This window comes from Typopeltis vanoorti, chromosome 22 (genome assembly GCF_054136105.1).
Source record: "Typopeltis vanoorti isolate ZY-2024b chromosome 22, IOZ_Tvanoo_1.0, whole genome shotgun sequence".
In the NCBI taxonomy this organism is placed as follows: Eukaryota; Metazoa; Arthropoda; class Arachnida; order Uropygi; family Thelyphonidae; genus Typopeltis; species Typopeltis vanoorti.
In genome coordinates, this window is record NC_143570.1 from 85,732,720 (window position 1) to 85,755,280 (window position 22,561).

General features: G+C 34.6%; 1 protein-coding gene across 1 annotated transcript in view; it reads right to left on the minus strand.

Moving 5' to 3' along the window:
- Frl (formin-like protein) overlaps nt 1–22,561 on the minus strand; it is a 516,064-nt gene that overhangs the window by 136,559 nt on the left and 356,944 nt on the right. Inside the window, 2 exon segments of the mRNA XM_090412395.1 lie at nt 805–887; nt 10,033–10,209. Of these exon segments, the coding sequence (XP_090268521.1) occupies nt 805–887; nt 10,033–10,209 (260 nt within the window).

A 22,561-nucleotide genomic window follows, 5' to 3' on the forward strand; every position in this document is an offset into this window, starting at 1 on the left:
AGCCTATTGGCTCTTTATATTTAAGTAACTTAATGGGTGCACCTTTTTTGACAACTTGTATAACAGAGTATATAAGTTCTTTTCGCTATACCCTTTGGTATTAATTTGGTCTAGCTACTCACTGATGAAGCCACAATAAAGGCTGAAACCGGTCTGGATAGTGACCTCCTACCATAATGTAATAACAGCATAAATTTCCTAGGAAATGTGTTTTACATTATGGAAAATACCAAGAATAGCGATTAGCACTTTACCACCTTTGCTGAGAGTTGCCCGAGTTTGTACTACGTACTTGGTTTACTTGCATTAGCGCACGCTAGTAGTCGCCGATACTTTTATAGTTTATTATACTATATTCGGCACGAAACTCTCTGATTCCAATCTTTGAGTTTCTTATTCGGTTTTAAAACAATGTGGGATTTAATATCCCTTTAATTTAAATAAGGTTTATATCGCCGAAATGAAGCCTATTGGCTCTTTATATTTAAGCAAGGAAAATAAACACATTTTCAACTTCATAAAGTAATTGCTTCTTAAATTATCATGAGCTGAAATTTTTTTAAAGTTTGTTTATACATTACTTTTTATCTAATTAGATGTAGTAACTGAGGACAAAAGCAATATAAGACATTTGCATTACTTTGTGTTGAATTTTTGTTCTAGATGAATCACCAATATAATAACAAAAATAATCATTAAAAATATCTAAGGTTAATAAAATTCTTAACTGCAATAAAGTTTTTTCCCTATTTAGATTTCTGAAGAAATAAAACTTGCAAAAAAAAAAACTGATTTGGTATTTACTATACCTGAAGAAGGAATTTGTCTTCATCTGTCAGAGCAGTTACAGGCTTCTTTTCACGTTCATATTCTTTATAGGCTTTCATCTAAACATAAACAACTCATTAAATATTTCATGTCAGGATAAAGAAATAATTAATCACTTCTAATTAATAATATTTTTATGAATGACTTCAAATTCATTTAAAAATATAAACTCAATTTGTCAACAGTTGAAAAGTTAGAAATAGGCACTCTTCAGAACATGAAAAAGAACAACATCCAAGCAAAAACAGGATATTATACTATGACTGTCAATTGTATGTGTTCATCAGCCCAGTTCATTTTTTTGGGGAAAAAATATTAATGCATTCGCATAAATAATGTGAATTCAAAGGAATGAAACACGAGTCTGACACACTCTATTAAGAATCTTCTCTTTCATATTTTATGGTTATGATGTTATGCTATGATTTTTTTTTTTTTTTTTTTTTTTTTTTTTTGCCATGAATGTATCATGATTTGGAATCATAGTATGATCATCATGAAATTGTTATCTTATAATTACACAACTGAAGGGAATTTTACTATAATTATAGGAAGTACTCTAGAATAGTAGCCTACAACAATGAATGCTGATTACTGTGTAACAATGAAAAAAATGAAGAAAAATTTAAGTTCAGATGAGACTTATCCTTTCCAGGTGTGCTGTTCATAAAGCAAATTCATGGTATGGTCTCATCCTGTGGAATAACCTGTAGTATGTAGCGTCATAACACATGATGATGAAATTCAGCATTTGTTCCTTTTATGGAAAGCAACACTACAAACATCGCTCTTTATAGTGTGGATTACAATAAAAGTTTATACTAGCTGCAGTTAATTACCACGGTAACCAGTATACAATAGAACTAAAGACAATCTGTGCAGCAGCCACTGAATGTTATCAATAGATCTTCACTTATTAACATGTTTCAAAGCATTTGCAAATGACAATTGCAACGATAAAATAACTGTCATTATCCTTTGAATAACAACTTTTTAATGAAAGAAGACTGGAAAAGGCTCTTTCTTCCTGTTATGTCAAAAAACATTAATGTGGAAACCACAGAATACATGTGGTTTCCACATTATGTAAAAATAAATATAAATACAAATATATATATATATATATATATATATATATATATATATATATATATATATATATATATATATATATATGAATATAAAAACTTCTTAGTCTGCCCATTATACTACTGTACTATAGATTTACAACCTATTCTGGGGGGGGGGGGGGGGGCACATAAAAAACATCCTTTCACATAACATAAGAAATTCATATGGTCATGTGAAAATGATTAAACAGTTTTAGTACTGTATAAATAATTTAATGGGAAGTATAAACACAGAATTCTAAGAATAAAATAAATAAGATTATCTATTAAGCTTCTGATATTTTGCACAATTTCAGCTAGCATTTCTGAAGAACATAAAATGAAAACATTTGCCATAGTAATTTATTTATTTCGTGTGCGAACTACAGAAAATGTAAGAGCATACATATAAATGATTAAAAGCATACATTAAAAGACAAAAATGCCATTTGCATGAAATATTAAGCAAAAACATAAAATGTCAAATTTCACTCATCCAGTGACTAATATACTTTAAAGCTGTTTCATTACACTGAATTAAATCTTCTCAGGTACATATACTATTAATGTCTATTAAGCAGCATTGCAGAAGATGACCCATGGTTTGTGTTTCACAACATGAACAGCTGTCAGTGTAGCCCCATCTGGCCATATTCTGTTTCGATCTGCTCATTCCGGAACGAAGTCTATTCAATGTCTTCCATCTTTGCCAGTCAAGATGTAAGCTAGAAGGAAGAGATTCGTATAAGTTCAGAGCCTCTGGAGATTGTTCTTGCCATTGTTGACCTTGTAGCTTTTATGGAATCAACCAACGGTTCCACTGAGTGAATAAAACTTTTCCTTGATCTTAGCGTCTCATGTACTGCAACATGTCATACAAAGGATGCTGTTCATCATTTAGTTGTTTCCACTCATATCTACTCTGTGTAGTCCCTCTGATGTGAGGAGGTGCAATACTAGACAGTGAGTATAGATGGTCAATTTTTGTAGGCTTAAGGCAGCCGGTAATGTGCCGACATGTTTCATTAAGAACCTTATCAATAATTTTGACATGTGATGATCTTTCCCAAACAGGGCCAGCATACTTCGCTGTCGAAAAGCAGAGTGCCAGTGCAGAGGTGCGCAGTACTTGTGGATTTGCACCCCACTGCGATGATGTTAATCAGTGCAGAATATTATTACGTGTTTGAGTTTTAGCTGCTGTCTTCTCTATGCATCGCTTATAATTTAGGGTCCTATCTAGTGTAACACCTAGGTAAGTTGGATTTGGATAATCGACCAGTTTCACACCATTCCATTCTATATTCAACTCTCTCCTTGCCTCCCTATTATTGAGATGGAAAAGACACATTTGGGTTTTACTGGGATTTGGTTTCAGTTAGTTTTCCTTATAGTAAATTGTAAGGGTTTCTTGCTCTTGTGTGAGCTGCTTCTCAATGTCATCAAAGGATTTTGCTTGATAAGCTATTGGCTGGCCAGGTCATCTGCATATAAGAAGGTTCTTGACCATGGATTTATATAAGTTGGTCATTAGTATATATATATATATTGAAGAGGAGGGGAGATAGCACACGTCCCTGGATATGCCATCTACTCTTTTTTTTCCTTGAAAAATCAATAAAGAATCTCCTGTGGAACAGCAGCGACCTAAATATCACCACTAACCGATAGCTGTTTCTCATGCTGTAAATTTTGACTATAAGCTTTCTAAGATTTAGTGTCATATGCTGCTGTCAAATCTATAAATACAGCTCCTGTTGCTAACCCCCTTTTCAAAACCATCCTCAATAAACTGTGTTAAGTTTAATACTTGTACAGTGCATGATCTTCCTGGTCTAAATCCTGCGTGTTCTTTTATCAGGATTTTCTCTATTTCTGGACTTAGTCTGTTCAAGATTAGCCTCTCATACAGCTTCAGTGTTGTCTATAGGAGAGCTATAGGCCTATAGTTCTTTGGAATCCTCAGCAGGTTTACCCAGTTTCAGAATAGGTATTACTTTCGTTTGCCTCCATATGCTGGATATTTTAGCAAATTTCCAACAAAAGTTGAAAAATTCTAACAACCACTCTGTTGCCTTTTCTCCGAGATTCCTCAGTATCTCATTTCTGATATCATCTACACTGGCAGCTTTTCCTGGCTTTAAAGCTTTTAGAGCATTTTCTAGTTCCTCATTAGTAAATGGTGCTTTGAAGAGATTATTTTCTGAATCCCTAACTTTTTTTAATAATAATATTTAGATAATAAAGTAACACGTAAAAACCACAGTGGTATCTTTAATTAGTAAAAGGACAGATATTTCGTACTAAAATTAATAGCACATCTTCAGTGTCTGTAACAGTAATAAATGGAATACAGGCAAAATGTTCGGTGGATCACCAATTAAAATACAATTGTTACCGCATGCTAGGAAATAATAGAAATAACAAATTTAATCTATTAAGATAAATGTTTTTTTACATAAGATAAAAGTCTCCCAGATCTTTGAGAGAGACATACAGTCATTTCTATTTAAATTCAGTCGGTGTAAGAAACTTTCACAACTTTCTTTGAATAAACGTTCATATTTGAATCTGCATCTATGGAGGAGAACTGCTTTATCCCACTGAACACTATGAGTAGAGTCAATACTGTGCTGCACCAGACCAAACTTCAGAGGTTTCTTATAATCAATATAATACTGATGTTCTTTTATTCTTTTTTCCAAAGAATGGCCAGTTTGTCCAAAATAAGAGACATTGCATTCGCAAGGTATTTGGTAAACGCCAGCCAAAGATAGAGAAGACAGTTTATCCTTTGTAGAAGGTAATAAAGAAGAAATTTTGTTGATAGGAATATATGTTGGAATCAATTGATATTTTTTTAGAATTCTACCTATAGGTTCTGAGATTCCTGGAATGTACGGAATAGGAATTCTGCGGACTGTTGAAGAAACTGTAGGAGTTGGAACATAAGAGTCAAGTATCTGTTGGATTTGGTTGGAGTTGTAATCATTTGATTCCATTAACTTTTTAATGATGGAAAGTTCTTGTTATAAGATTATTGGGGAAGAGCAAACTTTATGTGCTCTATGAATTAGAGATTTAAGAATGCCAAATTTTTGAGACGTGGTGTGCAGACTTTTCTGTGAATGTATCTGCCAGTAAATGTGGGTTTTCGAAAGACGCTTGTAGATAAGGTACCAGAAGACGTTCTAGTAAGGAGGATGTCCAAAAATGGTAAAGTACCATAGTTTTCTTTTTCCATAGTGAATTGGATGCATGGGTGAAGGTTATTTATCCATTGTAGAAAGGTGGAAAGTTCATCTTCAGTGTGTGGCCAAACAGCAAAAACATCATCGACGTAATAGTACCAAAGAGATGGTTGAGGATGAATGGATGAGAACATTGTATCTTTGAATTGTTTCAAATAATAGTTTGCCAGAGGTGGAGACAGAGGGCTACCCATGGCAGTACCTTCAATTTGTTTGTAGATTTTGTTTTTCCAACTAAAATAACCTGAGTGGATGACATATTCGAATATCCTTGCACTATCTGGAGTGTAATCTTCATATAAAGGACTGACTGTGTCGGTTAATGGGATATTGGTGAATAGAGAAATGATGTCAAAACTGACTAATATTTCAGAATCTGTAATTTTTATATCCTTGATTTTTTCAAGAAAATCTGTTGAGTTTTTTATATAGGATCTGGAATGACCAGTAAGAGCACTTAAGGAACATGATAATACTTTTGCAATCCGATAAGTTGGAGAGTCAATACAATTTACGACAGGTCGTACAGGACAGCCTTCTTTATGGATTTTTGGAAGTCCATAAAGACAAGGAGTTCTTCCAAAGTAGGTGCGTATTTTATCCACGAAGTTAGGATCCCAACTTATACCTCATCAAGTAATTTATTTAGCTGTTTAATTTGTGAATTAGTAGGATTACGTGTGATCTCTTAGTAGGGCGTGGTGTCTTTTAATAGGCTGGATACTTTTTTCTCATGGTCAGTCTTATTCATAATTACAATAGCTTTTCCGTTATCGGCCTTAGAAATGGATATGTATTATCTTTTCTTAAAGAAGTTAGACCTTTAATTTCAGTATTTGATAAATTGCATGGAGGTAATTTGCTTTTGAATAATGAAGTCGCAACTTCAAAACGTAGTTTGTTGGCATCTTTGCTTGGAAGTCCTGACAGATTGCGTTCTATATTATGTAAGAAATCAAGATAAGGAATGTGTGAAGGAATAACAGCAAAATCAAGGCCCTTTGCGAAAGCACTGGTTTCAGCGGTGGATAATGGGTGATCGGAAATGTTTTTACAATCCATTTATTTGTAGACGTACTGTCAGAGGTAACGTTTTACTTTTGCTTGTTATATAAAGAGTTGTATTTTTGCATAAGATTTTGAAATTTCTCTCATAAGACCGGGATAAGGATTGTTTTGATAAGCGAAGAACAATATCCAATAATTCTTCATTAAGAACAGCTGAAATGTCTTCTTTGAGAACTGATATAGAATTGATATTGGAAGCTAATTCTTTTTTGGCAGTACAAAGTTGATTAAGAATTAAGGAAAAACTTGTGCATATATAAATAGAGTGGGCTCCAGGAGACCGAATTATTTCTTTAAATCTAGCGAAAGTGGGAATAACTTTAGTATCACGGCACTTTTTGAGGAAGGCAATCCATGCTCGAAGCTTATTTATCCTTATCCCGGTCTTATGAGAGAAATTTTCAAAATCTTATGCAAAAATACAACTTTTTATATAACAAACAAAAGAAAAACCTTACCTCTGACAGTACGTCTACAAATAAATGGATAAATAACTTTCACCCATGCATCCAATTCACTATGGAAAAAGAAAACTATGGTACTTTACCATTTTTGGACATCCTCCTTATTAGAACGTCTTCTGGTACCTTATCTACAAGCGTCTTTCGAAAACCCACATTTACTGGCAGATACATTCACAAAAAGTCTGCACACCATGTCTCAAAAATTTGGCATTCTTAAATCTCTAATTCATAGAGCACATAAAGTTTGCTCTTCCCCAATAATCTTATAACAAGAACTTTCCATCATTAAAAAGTTAATGGAATCAAATGATTACAACTCCAACCAAATCCAACAGATACTTGACTCTTATGTTCCAACTCCTACAGTTTCTTCAACAGTCCGCAGAGTTCCTATTCCATACATTCCAGGAATACCTATAGGTAGAATTCTAAAAAAGTATCAATTGATTCCAACATATATTCCAATCAACAAAATTTCTTCTTTATTACCTTCTACAAAGGATAAACTGTCTTCTCTATCTTTGGCTGGCGTTTACCAAATACCTTGTGAATGCAATGTCTCTTATTTTGGACAAACTGGCCATTCTTTGGAAAAAAGAATAAAAGAACACCAATATTATATTGATTATAACAAACCTCTGAAGTTTGGTCTGGTGCAGCACAGTATTGACTCTACTCATAGTGTTCAGTGGGATAAAGCAGTTCTCCTCCATAGACGCAGATTCAAATATGAACGCTTATTCAAAAAAAGTTGGGAAAGTTTCTTACACCGACCGAATTTAAATATAAATGACTGTATGTCTCTCTCAAAGATCTGGGAGACTTTTATCTTATGTAAAAAAAAAACCATTTATCTTAATAGATTGAATTTGTTATTTCTATTATTTCCTAGCATGCGGTAACAATTGTATTTTAATTGGTGATCCACCGAACATTTTGCCTGTATTCCATTTATTACTGTTACAGACACTGAAGATGTGCTATTAATTTTAGTACGAAATATCTGTCCTTTTACTAATTAAAGATATCACTGTGGTTTTTATGTGTTACTTTATTATTTAAATACTATGCCACAGGTTCCACTAAAAATTATAATAATATTTAGGTATTTTTCCTTTGGTACTTGGTTTACCATTCAGAAATAGCTGAGCTGCAATTTGGTTTGCATTTATATTAACTTCAGTTGCTGCTGTTGTGGGGTCACCAGATAATTTTTTGAGTAAGAGCCAGACTTTCCTGCTACTGTGCTTCATATCTAAGCTTTTAATTTTCTCTGCCCATTGTTGACTTATTTTTTCAGACAGTGCTGCTATACGTTCCTCTCCTGCATCAATTGTTTCTGATGAAAATGGATCTTTATCATATAGGTCACAATATCTTTCACATATTTCCACATTGTGCTCTGTAAAACCTGGAATGTAACATGTTCTACAACCTCTTGGGATGTGCCTGATAGCAGACCGTCTAATAGCTTTGATGAACTTACCATAATTTTCTGGTCTGGGTGAAATGTTGGTCAGGTTTATGTCTAATTCTCTTGAGAACTGTTCCCAGTCAGCTTTTTTAAAATTAAAGCATCTTCTAAGTGGGATCTCCTTAAGTCGTGGGAAAACTTGCAGCATTATTGGTCTATGTTGTGAACTTGGGATTGGTGTAAGTGCCTGTTTAGTGCACAGATTAGCTATTCTAGATTACTAACAAATCCAAGGTCTGGGTTATAACCTCTTTTCCATCTTCCATTGTTAAATGATTATGGCTGTTTAGGATCGTGTATAAGAGTCATTTGATTACTTTCAGCCCACTGTTCAACTAACTCTCCATTCTCATTTGTTTCACTATAACCTCACTGTGTGCTATGACTGTTCAAGTTGCCTATAATAATAGCAGATTTCTTTTGTGTCAAGTACTGGAACACTTCAAAAGCAAAAGTTATACTAGGTGGTTTATATACTAAGAAAACATTGATGTTATCCAAATCTATCCCAAGGATTTCTGTTATTTTGGTTTGTGATTAGGCATTCTGTAACCTGGATCTCCTGCCGAATGAAGATAGCACTTCCATACTTTTCATGTGGTATTTCTTTTATGAGCTTCATTCATTGAAAATGGATATGTTAACCATTGGCTAACCATGACTGCAAATACTAACTTACTAATAACTGGCTGAAGATGGCAAAAAAGCATTCTGGAATAATAAATTACTAATGATTTCTGGAATAAATAACAGGCTAAAATAAGAATAACAAAATCCATAATCAAGAAATTGCATGCCTTTGAGATGCAGTGTGCCATAGGAGAGCATTAAAGATTTCTTGGAATGAGGGGAAAAAAAAAAAAAAAAAACTAATGAAGATGTATTGAAGTTAATGGGAACCAAAGGAGCACTCATAAAAGACCTTATAAAGAGAAAGTGCATGTTGGTAGGACACATATTAAGAGGATCAGCATGGAAAAACATCTCTGAAAATACTGGAGGGAAAATTAGAAGGAAGAAGATCTACTGGTAGACCAAGAACTTCTTGGATTGATGATGTAAAGAAATGGATGGGTAACAAGAGCTATTATGAGATCAAAAGAATGGCAGAGGATTGGACATTCTAGTGTACCATGATTGCTAACCTCCAAATTGGAGAAGCTACTTAAAAAGAAAAATAACTGACTAAAAATTATGTGCATATGTATTCAAATTATTTATGTTCCGTATATCTGTTCAGTTTGTTAAAAAACTTCATATTCTTGACAAAGTATGTCATAGCACAGAAGAAACTAGTAGAATGAAAAACAGTTTTGATTATATATGGTCATACAGGATGTATTCATTTAATAGAAATCCAGTAATATTTATTTTCTTAATTTACTTTGCATTCAGAAAATTTTGTAACATCTCAATATTATACTACATATCGATACATTAAAATCAGTAAAAGGACTACCCTACCAACTAATATGTGTTTATCCATGAAAAACAAGGATACAAGTGCACTGTAGAAATAACGTGGATACAAAATTTAAGATGGTTGATATATTTCATCTAACATGGCTTGGTGGGTGGTTAATCATATCTTATCTTTGGGCAATTTGATATATTGGAAAAAACCCTCCTATCTAGCATAGCATAGCATGGCATGGCATGACATACTTTTAACTAGTATTTAAGTAGTGTCACTAAAAAAAAAAGTTTTTAGACAAAATCACAGATATTATGCAAATAAAGAAGAAACCATGCATTATTGATCATCATTATTACTGTTTCAATTTAATAAAGAATAAGATAGATGAATGTCACACCACAATAGATGTCAAATTTTCTACCTCAGTTTCATTTGGCACCATACGCAACAGAATTTCCACAAAGTCCTGAGATAATATCTTGAGATCAAGCGCATTTACAGCTTTAACCACCACTTCTGAAGGAAACTCTACTTTTCTTCTTGATATGGCCATATTTCGTAACCTGTTGTGCTCAAGAAGTGTAACCTTCTCAGGAACCTAAAGAGTATAAATATGTAAAATATTTTAAAGCATTTTTAAAGCAATATTTTGAAGTCACTAAGTAGTTACTTTTTTAAAAAAATTATTATTAAAAAAATTCTTATTAGTTACTAAGATGACTATTCTCTAATGTTTCAGTATATTACAAAACATCAAAAAATCAGGATGGTTTCTAGTATTTAGGTGGTTTCTAGATGGTAACTAGGATGGTTTCATATATACAGGTATCCCCTGATATATGTGGTTAATTAATCTTCGATGGACTCCGCATATATCAAAACCGCATTATTCAATGTTAAGAATTAATGGGAATAATTATAATGAATCCTGCAAAATATAAAAATTTAAACATTTATTTTTTAAGGTGACATGTATTTATATTTTTATTTATACATATTTGTTACATAAAAACTTATCTAAATATTTATTTTTTATAAAAAATATTTTCATAAAGAAACTTGTCAAATGTAAATTGAACAGTGGTAGCTTTTTTTTTTCCTCCTCCATGATTTTGCGATAACAATCAATTTGTTTATCTAAACCGTGACTAACGTTCATGCTTCTCTCTACATTTGGATCAATCTCTAGTATAAGTTCTTTTGCCTTCTCAATTGTCCTACACAATTCTTCAAGTTCTTTGATAGCGATTTCTTTAGATACATCTTCCATTTTTTCAGTTTCCTTTTCTTCTTCCTCTTCGTATGCCTGTTGATGTTCGATTCCAAGAAGATCTTCGTTACTTAGGTCTTTCGAATGCGATTCCAATAATTCTTGAATATTTTCTGAATTGACATTCTCAAAGCCAAGAGCACTTCCAATCAAAACAACATTATCGATAACTTCATTGACGAGATTAATAGAACTACGAAAATTATTTGCAGATTCAGGCAAAAGATTCTTCCAGACTGCTCTCATACAGTTGGCTGTCACTTTTTCCCAAGACTCGTAAATGTTTATAACTGCTTGTTTAATATCGTATTTTTTCTAAAATTCCTCTAGAGTGATTGGACCGTCTCCAGTTGTAGCTGAATTGCCTGGGCAAACTTTCTTCTAACATAGTCAGCCTTGAATGCAGAAATGACTCCCTGGTTCATAGGCTGTATCAAAGATGGCATATTCGGTGGTAAAAATACAACCTGCACATTACTATTTAAATCATTAAGTGAGGTGGGATGTCCAGGGGGCATTATCCAATACTAAAAGAACTTTGAAAGCTAAATTATTTTCATTGCAGTATTTTTCAACTGTGGGACAAAAATGAGAAGTGAACCATTCTTCAAACAACCGTTTGGTAAGCCATGCCTTTTTATTTGATTCCCATATTACTGGAAGGGATTGTTTGTTACAGCCTTTAAAAGCCCTTGAGTTCATTTTCGATAAATTAACATTTGCTTTAATTTCAAATCACCTTCAGCATTACCTCCAAGTAAAAGTGTTAAATGATTTTTGGATGCTTGATAACCAGGTGTGGTTCGTTCTTTTCTTGCTAAAAATGTTTTTTGTTGCCATTTTCTTCCAAAACTGACAAGTTTCGTCTACGTTGAATATTTGACAATCGTCATACACATTTTCTTCGATTATTTTCTTTAATTCAGCTGGATATCTGGCTGCAACATCTTTATCAGCACTTGCTGCTTCGCCTGTTAATTTTACAGGTGAAGCAGCAAGTGCTGCTAAAGATGTATAAAAATTCTGGTTAGAAAATTTCAAATCTTGAAATTTTCTAACCAGCCTTTGCTTGCAGAAAATGTTGCAGTCACATCTTGATATTTGGTTTCTTTAAGTGTAGAAAAAAAGGCTTAAAGCCTTGAGCCTAAGATTATTGCTGTCGATGGGAATATGCTTCTGATTACAATCTTCTAGCCAAAGAAATAGTAAATCTTTCATTTTGATCATTAATTGGCTTCTATTCCTAGTACACTGCATACTTAAAGATGCAGATGCCATTTTGACTTGTTCGCGGTACTCAGTCACGTTATTTAAAATGGCTCGTATAGTTGATTCACCAAAGCCTAGAGCTCTTCAGAGGTTTGCTTTGCTTTCTCCATTATCAAAAATTTAATAATTTCAATTTTAGTATCCAAAGTAATATATTTTCATTTATTACTCTTTTTCGAGGCCACAGTTACAAAGGGTAATGCTTTACATAATTTGAAAATTACGTGATATGCGGATAGGCCGTAAGCGTACACTGTAATACATACACATCTGTACGCGCCACGCTCTGCTGATAAATTGAAGACTAAGACTGAGGCCGAGAGTGAGTTACTAACGTTGGAGCACTAAGACTGAGGCCGAGAGTGAGTTACTAACGTTGGAGCACGACTTGTACCACATGATCTGCTCGGTTTCATTGACCAAGTCTAACGCTTTGCTTATTTTCAAACTTTCTGGGCTGCTAATCAAATTTGATACTCCATATATCAAGTTTATGGTCACAATAATTTTTTGTGCACTAATCAAAACCACATTAATCAAAGCCGCATATATCAAGGGATACCTGTATTTATACTTATTTTATATCAAACAGACAAAAGTCTGCCTTTGAATAAGAAGTTCTAAATTCGCTAAGAACATACAAAAATACAAACCATCACCATGAGTTCCCTTATACAGACAACATACTATAGCAAACCCTAGGGACCAGAGAATGTTTGTTGTAGTGCAAATTAACCTCCCTCCCCACTCCATATCCAAAAACAAAGGAAATAGCAAGAAAAATAAGCAGAGAAATGGCAGAAACAGAATAAAGGAAATGGTAGGTGATTATACACTGATGAAAGAACATAAAATACTGGTGGAAATCATACATAAAGTACACAAAATGACATGAAAATTACAAACACACAATAATGGGAGACACACAAGAAAGAAAATATCAGATGCATATGAAATCATAAAAATTAAAAGTATTAATTTTAGAATTAATTTCTAAATGCTATGTTGGCTTAAATCAATGTCTGTTATCCAAAATTTTCATAATAAATTAAATATGTGCAGTCTTTATCATTAAAATCAAAAATTCTTCAGCAGTACGTCAACTTTGTAACTGAATGAACTTTAGTTAAAGTCTGCCTGCATTAATCACTTAAGAGTAGAGTGAGTGGCACATTCTGTGAACAAGTCACCTTCCTAATTGAACAAACCCAATTAAGGACAGCTGGCATAAACTGATACTTAAATAAATTAAAGAAATATGGGACAATAAAGAGTAATATTGAGTATTTCTTCAATTCAACATTACAATGAAAGTTATGCAGTTTGCATATCTAACAGTTCATTTTGTATTAGAAGGATATTGTATCCATGAGGTAAAAACCTATTATGATTTAGAAGTTTTGATATACATGCCAGACTTAATAGTACAGCCTGCACATATTTAGTTTATTATGAAGATTTAAAGTGAGTGACATTAATCTTTAAGCTAATGTAACAGTTTGAAATTGAAAAAAAAAATTAATTCTGCATTTTTATAATTCCATATTCTTCTAGCTCTTTCTTTATGTCTCCCAATACTGTTTGCATTTGTACTTTATCATGTGCTGTTCTGCATTCCTTATGTTTAGTTACTGCCAATCCTTTATGTTTTGTCATCAGCATATGATTACTTGTAATGTCCATTTTTCTGTTTCCTGCAATTTTCTTTATATATGGTTCTGTTACATAAACAATGCTGTTCTGTAATCTGCATATGATTTCCCATAATTTTCTTTGTGTACTAAATGTGGGGTAATTTGCTAAGAAATTTAGTTGGCTATCATGAAGGTTTTGAGATTTTACTCAACAAAAATAAATAAATAAATAAATAAATAATAAATAATACATATATATATATATATATACACACACACACACACACACACACATCAATACAACATTTTATTACAGTGGTGTTTGTTATGTATATCTACTATACTGCATTACTGAACAAGATACAGACTCTGTCCAGGAGTCAATATATTCACCTTTTATTAGTACTTTCAAGTTTCACTAGGACAGAAACCATGAAAGATGATTTTTCATATGTGAACTCGGAATATATATCATGATCAATGAAGAGCCTAAAAAGCTTCAATTGGCATGAAAATTAATAAAAAATAAGGATAATAAATATCCATCATTTTATACCACACAGAGAAAAAAATGTGTTTTTGAAACTAAAATGGTATCCTAAGGTAAGCAAAGATCTAATGCAAATTGTCCATCCAATAACCAGAATACCAGACAACCCTCTCTGCTCATCCAACATTCTGGATCTTTTCTTAATCAGTTCTCGCTAATACAGGTTGCAACTCCAGTGGAATGCTCACTGGAACTTCCATTTCTCCTTTCCATGATTAGTTTAAACTCTTCAAATCCAAACACTTGCTCTGATTGGGATAGAGGAATTATAACTGCTGGAATGAATGCCTTTATTTCCACCTCTATTCAAAATTTGCACCCAATATCTATGCCTCACCTTATGCACACAGTATTCTTTCCACATCATTTTTTCTTAAGAATCTCTTGCTTAATAAGACTGCACAGTCATTTCACTCCCACTCTGTTTATTTTTCAAATTATAGGGACATATTTTCTAAATGATGTATTTTTTTAATACTTCTACTTTTAACACTATAATGCTTTTTGATAACTTCAATGGTATTTGTTAAAAATTTTAAAGAAAAATATGAGGATCCTCCAAAGATATGTTAAAGATTACTTTTTTTCCTATAATTTCTTTTTCTTTTTTAATATAAGTTTGAATGCATACTATTCATGTCTTAATTTTAACCACAGTGAAAAACCAATGGTTTAATACTAGGGGTGTAGCTTGGGAAAATAAGCAAAAAGATGCTTCAGTACTATAAGTACTGAAGTAAACATCAGTACTTATAGTACTGATGTTTACTTTGAGGAGAAGCATGAAAAAATATCAGAAAAATGATATCTAAGTGATTTTCCATTATTTATTAGTTATAATACATGAAAAATTGTAGTAACAATTATATATACAGGGTGTTCGGGATAAATTTGACAGTTTCGTAAGGAAAAAGAAAATCTTCTTTGTATCTATTAAATTTAATGAATTGACAAAAAAACATTACAGGCAGAGTTAATTACAATACTATCAACAAGATTTACTCAAAATAACCACCATTAGCATCGATCACAGCTTCAATTCTGCTTCGGAACCTCGAACAAGCTGATGCTACAGTCTCCCTGGGAAGGGCCGCAAAAACTGTTTTAATTTTATCCATTAACTGGGCTTTTGTATTACTGGAAGTGCGATTGGTGTCTTTTTCAACTGTGCCCCATACAAAATAATCCATGGGGTTAAGGTCTGGGGAGTTTGGAGGCCAAACATTTGGACTGGTGAAGTCGTAGAAATTTTCAGACAACCATTTTTGACTTTTCCCAGAGGTGTGGCAAGGGGCCGAATCCTGCTGCCATACATACGGCCTACCATTGGCTACCCTTGTTATCCAAGGCTTGACTACAGTTAGCAACTCCACGAACAAAGCCCGAATTCCAATGCCAGGGTTCTTCAACACCTGTTCCTGCAGATTTGCGAGGAATTCTGCTGTACGAACGCAATCAGATCGTCTGCTAGGGATCTTTCTTCTTGCTACATCCTCGTAGTCACCATTGCAAGTCTCTAGTTCATGCCTGATTGTTTTTACTGTATTCAGGGAGCATTGGGCAGCAGTCGTAATATCCTTATTTTGATGGCGGGCACGAATCATCATGATACAAGTTATTCTCTTCCATGATTCAGGTGGGTTCCAGCTATCCATCCTTTCTGACATCTTGTATATGAATGAAGAAGGGTCCAAACTTTTAAATGAAGAGAAGTGTGTGTTAATACACGTAACTTACGGAAAAATATAATTAATTATAAATATGTCAAATTTATCCCGAACACCCTGTATATATGTGGCGCTACATGCCCATTTAGGTTAGATCTGCTGTCGTGTTTCTTATGCAACCCATGCTACAAAATTCACGTCAATTGCATTTTTATTGACGGATGAAAGTTTTAAGAGTGCATGGTGCATCAGTGCTCATCTTAATTGGTCGAATGCAATTAATTGTAGGATAACTTTGAATACTTTAATTAATCAATTAACATAATTTTAAATATGGAAAGTATAAAGGTCAAACGAACAACAGCTATGCTTAATGTGCGCCGTTTATGTGAGAAGCACAAAGGGTTTATGCTTCGTGGTGAGATCAGATTATCATTGGCAAATTCTAGAGTGAGACACTGGATATGAATTTTGATACAATTTTTAAATACAGCCATAGAAGTATTTAAAAATTGAAAAAAAAAGTAATCACTTGGGAAATTATTATTTTTCTGGATTGAACCAAGGAAAGGCTGAAATAACTAATTTTACTTGCTTACTACACACAAGTTTCCAACCTCATTTGACTATAATCATACAATCCACGAAAACTCCAGCAGAAAACGGGACATTCAGTACATTATCAACACGGTTTCCCATTGTAAATATGAGCAAAAAAAAAAAAAAAGTTAGAAATAATTTACAGACATTATAAATACACTATCTGATCAAAAATATCTGGACATCTACTCAAAACTGTAATCAGACTTTCCCTGTGAAACACTTTCCAGTAGTGGACATTAATACGGGGTGAATCCACCCTTTGCTTCTATGACAGTTCTAACTCTGCCGGGGAGGCTTTCTACCAGGTGTCAGAACGTCTCTGGAGGAATGGCACCACATTCTTCCTGAAGAGCTGTAGCCAGAACAGTTTGTGATGTGGGTCTTTGAGATCTGGAGTGAAGTCAGCATTCTAATTCATCTAAAAGGTATTCTATGGGATTTGGATCAGGGCTATGGGCCATCCAGCCGATTTCTGGAACGTTATTGTCCATGAACCATTTCCTCACAGACCTTGCTTTATGGGAGGTAGCACTGTCATGCTGATACAGACAATAGTCATCACCAAATTGATCTTCTACTGTAGACAGTAAGCAACAGGTCAAATGTCCTTATATCCTTTTGAGAGGGCGAAGTCCATTCCATGAAAAACAACCCCACACTAAAAACATTTATTCAAACCTAGCAATGGGAAGCCCACTATCACCATCTTGTGCAGACCTTTTCATGGAAAAACTTGAAAAAGAAATTCTCTCTGCAATCTCTCTGAGACCATCTACATGGTGGAGATATGTGGATGATATATTCATCATATGGCAAGACAGCTTAGACAACCTAAAGTCGTTTGTGAATAAAATCAACTCAATACATAGCAAGATAAAATTCACTCTGGAAGTAGAAAACAACAAACAACTGCATTTTTTAGATATCTTGATAAAAAAACAACCTAACAGTGTCAAATTATCCATTTACAGAAAGCCCACAGATACTGGAAGATATCTTCACTATACTTCAAGCCATCACAAGACACACAAACTGAGTATTATCCACATGTTGAAACATAGAGCCAAAAAATTTATATCAGAAGAGGAGGATACACAGAATGAACTCTCACTAATAGCCAACACATTATCACAAAATGGATATCCTCAAAACATCATCAAAAAATATCTATACAATGACAACCCCAGACAAGAAGAATCCCATCGTCAGCACATTTCTACTAGTGATACCTTTCATCAAGTCAATTTCTTATCAAATAGCAAGAATACTAAGAGCCTACAACATCAGAGGGGTCTTCAAACCAACCACCAACATCAGACAAGTTTTAGGATCTCCAAAAGATAAAGTTCCGTTCTACAAATATCCAGGAGTATATTACATTCCCTGCTCCTGTGGTCTTGCCTACATCGGACAAACTTCACGAAGTTTAGAAATTAGACAAAAAGAACATGTTAGTGATGTAAACCACAACAGAAGCATCTCTTCCGGCTTAGCACATCATTTCTGCACGTCTAACCACACGATAGATTGGCAAAACAGCTCCATGCCATATCTTGATGACGACTACAGACATTGTGTATTTAAGGAAGCCACAATAGTACTAATAACCAGCGGAAACCTCAACAGAAATCAGGGTGTAATTCTAAACAGTTCGTGGAAAAACTTGATCCTCTCTCTCTCAATGAACCTGAACTACAGCTAGCCAGTAATCACATTACAAGTCTACAACAAACATGCATGCGTGATAATGAATAAGAACAATAAGTCATCTCTGTCATGCGAAACGTGTAACCATAGCTACTAGTTTGGTTTACAATGTTTTTTATGTTCCTTTTAATTTGCATTTACTAACTTTCTTATCTCCGTAATGCCTTGAAAAAGCCAGACAGTTTGCTGGCGAAACTGGTAGGTTTGAATAAATGTTTTTATTGTAAACTGGTCTGTATTAATAAAATTGTACAACCCCACACTGTAACGCCACCTCCTCCAAATTTCACTGTTGGCACTACACATGATTGCAGGAATCATTCTTCAGGCATTTTGCCATATCCCACATGGTAAAGCATGATTCATCACTCCAAATGACACGTTTCCAGCTGTCCAGTGGCATTGCTCTTTATGCCACTGCAGTTGGTGCTTAGCATTCACAGGAGAAATGTCTGGTTTATGGGTAGCTGCTCGACCATGGAACCCCATTCCTCTTAACTCTCAACGCACAGTCATGATGCTGGCTGAACAGTCAGCAGCATTGCGGAACTCCAAAGTGATTGTTTCACTCAATGTCTGGTGATTTCTATGAACCACCTTCTTCAATGCTTGACGTTCCCTGTCTCTCATTAAACATGGTCTACCCAACCGTGGTTTCGTTGTGCTTTCACGTTTCCACTTCACAATCACATCCCCAACTGTTGACATGAGCAACTTGAGGAGGGTTGAAATGTCTATGAGAGATTTCTATGAACCACCTTCTTCAACGCTCTATGTTCCCTGTCTCTCATTAAATGTGGTCTACCCAACCGTGGTTTCGTTGTGCCTTCACGTTTCCGCTTCACAATCACGTCCCCAACTGTTGACATGAGCAACTTGAGGAGGATTGAAATGTCTATGAGAGATTTCTTACTGATGTGCCAACCAATAACTAGTCCACATTCGAAGTCACCGAGCTCCCTTGACCTACAAATTCAGCTTGTACTTCTTATCAACGAACAACACACAGCTCCGTGCCTCCTTTTATACCAGTAAGCGAGGTCATAGTAATATCTAGACGTCAGTTTACGAATTACAGAGGGGTGTCCAGATACTTTTGATTAGATTGTATATCTTAAAAACTTGTCTATGTCGGTGTCATAATCACATCAGTTTACACTTCACACGCATAAAACAGATGAAACTCAAAAAACAAAAACAGCAATTCATGACACAATGTTCAATTGGATTACTCTACACAATAACCAATCACGGCCACTAACTACTTCTGGGTGTATTATCTCAGCACACATCACATCCTACCTTGCCTTCTGGGCCATTTAAAACTACTGGAATACTAAGAATTTGACACGCTGAACCATCTACATGTCTGTTTAAAGGGCTCAAAGGTGTCAGTATATGCACAAGGCTATTAATGTGAATGTGATGCAATGTTCATGGTCAAAAAGTGTCCTCTTCATGAAGCATTAATATATTGTGTTTAATTTTAGGAATCATACAAAGCCAGGAAATAATTAGAGGAGTCTTTAACAGAAATAAATGCAAAAATATAACATCAGTGATATTGCTATTCCGTAGGCGTGCACTGCACACCTAGAACACCAGGAATATTCACCTCTGACACACACACACACACACGATGATTTAAATCCTGAATTATCAGAAATTGTTCGCCACATATCGAAGGCCTTATACTATAGTATAGTTCGCCCACCGTTTCCAGGTCCCTGCTTCGCGTCTTTCCAAGAATAGTCGATTCATGCTGAAGGGGAGAAAAAAATGAAGGACGTCCGAATTGGTCGCCAACACACGAAATCACGTGCGTTATAGGTAAAATTTTCCAACTGTTATACAAGCAACATAGTTAACTACAATAATCATAAAAGAGAAGTTAATTTTCCGACCGGTAATAATAAACAACTCATCCCACTATACGGACTGATTACCCTATTATCGGAATGGATTCTTCTTTTTCTGAGATGCGCAGAAGTGTCGAGGGACCTCAAATCGGTGGGCGAACTATATATGAATGGTAGGGACTTCATCACCATGTGTTAGATTAAACTCTACTTACTGGAAACCTAAAAAAGGTTTTAAAAAGTTTCATGATTCAATCTAAGAATGTAATGTTGTTGTTGTTGTCTTGTCCTTTGAAGAGTCTTAGATGTTTCCGTGCGCTCTTTGTACTGCTTTGGCTATGTCTGTGATTTTGTTTGTATAGAGCTGTTGTTCAGGATTAGGATCTATTTCTTGCAAGGCTGCTGTAATTGCTGGACAGGTAAAGATGTGAGTGGGTGTCAGTTCCGTATTGGGGCAGTTGTTGCAGTTTCTATATGTTCTCGTATCATCTGTATTGATCTTCATTCCTCTATAATGTCCTGTTCGTAGTCTTGCTATCGTAGTGGAGGTCCTTCTGTCAGCATTGATCTCGGGAATTTGATGTTGTATCACTGATTTCAATGGAATTAGTTTAGCTTTTGCTAGTGCATTGGCATCAGCAAGAGTTATCATATGAGTTTCTTGGTTGAGTTCTCTGGCCTCTTTTGCTAATTTATCAGCTGCTTCGTTGTGATCAATGCCTACATGAGCAGGAATCCATTGTAGAATGCAACTTTTACCTAAACACTTTAGATGATTTAAGAGTTTATGGATGTCTTGTGTGAGCTTGGTATTGCCATTTTTGATTGCCTCCATAGCTGATCTTGAGTCACTGTAAATTATAATTCCTTCAGATTGTTGAGATGATGATAGATTTAAGTAGGCTTCTAGTGCTTTAATTATTGCGTAGAGTTCGCTGGTAAAATTGGAAGCGATTCTCCCAGATCCAACTTTTATTGAAAGTTTTTCACCTTTCGGGAGTAGAAGGAGAACACCAGCGCCTCCATTAATCATATTGGTGTCTGATGATCCATCGGTATAACAAATAACCTGTTTGGAGGATGAAAGAAGGTTGATGGTATTTAGGCCTTTTTCTTTAAGCATTTCTTTTGGTTCTTTTTTTGTACAGAGTTTGGTAAGATTTAGATTTATGAAGGTATTTGAAGGTAAAGGACTGGAAAATAGAGGTTCTTTGTTTATGTGGACATTTAGCTGATCAAGACCTATTTCTTTCCTGATAGTGTCATCATATTGTAAAGTCGATGATCTGTGAAGTCTGCAAATTTGGTTCCAATGTTCATAGGTTTTTAGGGAGACATGATCACTTTGGTAGCTTCTGATATTATTTATGAATTTTATGGTGGCAAATTTTCGTCTGTCCTCCAGCAGGTCAAGCCCACATTCCTGTTGGGCTCTGATGTTGTTAGTGGATGAGACTGCACCAATGATAATCTTGGATGCTTTTGCTTGTATTTTGTCTAGGTTTTTCTTTACCGATGAAGCCGAAGGTGACCAGATAGGTGCTGCATATTCCATTATTGGCCTTATTAGTGTAGTGTAAGTAGTTTTGAGGATTTTTGGCTTTGCACCCCAATTTGTTCCACAAAGCCTTTTCAGTATATTTAATTTTTTTAGAGCTCTGTTGGAAGTGTTAGAGATGTGTTGTGCAAAACGTAATTCCTGATCAAGCGTAATACCAAGGTATTTTGGATTTGTGACTTTTTCAATTAGCTTGTTATTGATCATGACTTTGGGATTGTAGGAATGTCTATTTTTCCTGTCTGTACTAAATGTACTTAGTTTTGTTTTGTCTGGGTTGATTTTAAGTTTGAGTTCGTTTGACCATTTTTCTAATCCTCTCATGGATTTGTTTAGAATTTCCTCTGATTCTTTGATTTTAGCACTAGTGTGCCAGATGGCTATATCATCTGCATAGCAAGTTACTTTTGTGTCTTCTGTAAGGTAGGGATGAATATTATTGACATATAGAAGGAATAGTAAGGGACTGAGTACTGAGCCCTGGGGAACACCAGCCCAGGTTCTCCGCTCTTTTGATATTGCTGTATTGATTCTGACTTTGATCTTTCTTCCTCTGATGAAATCAGCAATCCAGATTAAAGCGTTTCCTCTAATTCCAATATCATGTATTGTTTGTATTAATTTTTTGATCCAAACACGATCAAAAGCAGCAGTCATATCAAGGAATATGGCAGTTGTCTTTTTTGTTGGTTTTTCCTGAAATGAGTCTATTATTGTTTGGCAGAAATGGAATAATTGATCTGTTGTCGAATGACGAGTTCTATAAGCAGTTTGGTAGTAGTTGATTTTCTTATTTTTTGTCAGCCAGTGCATAAGCCTGGAGTGTATGATTC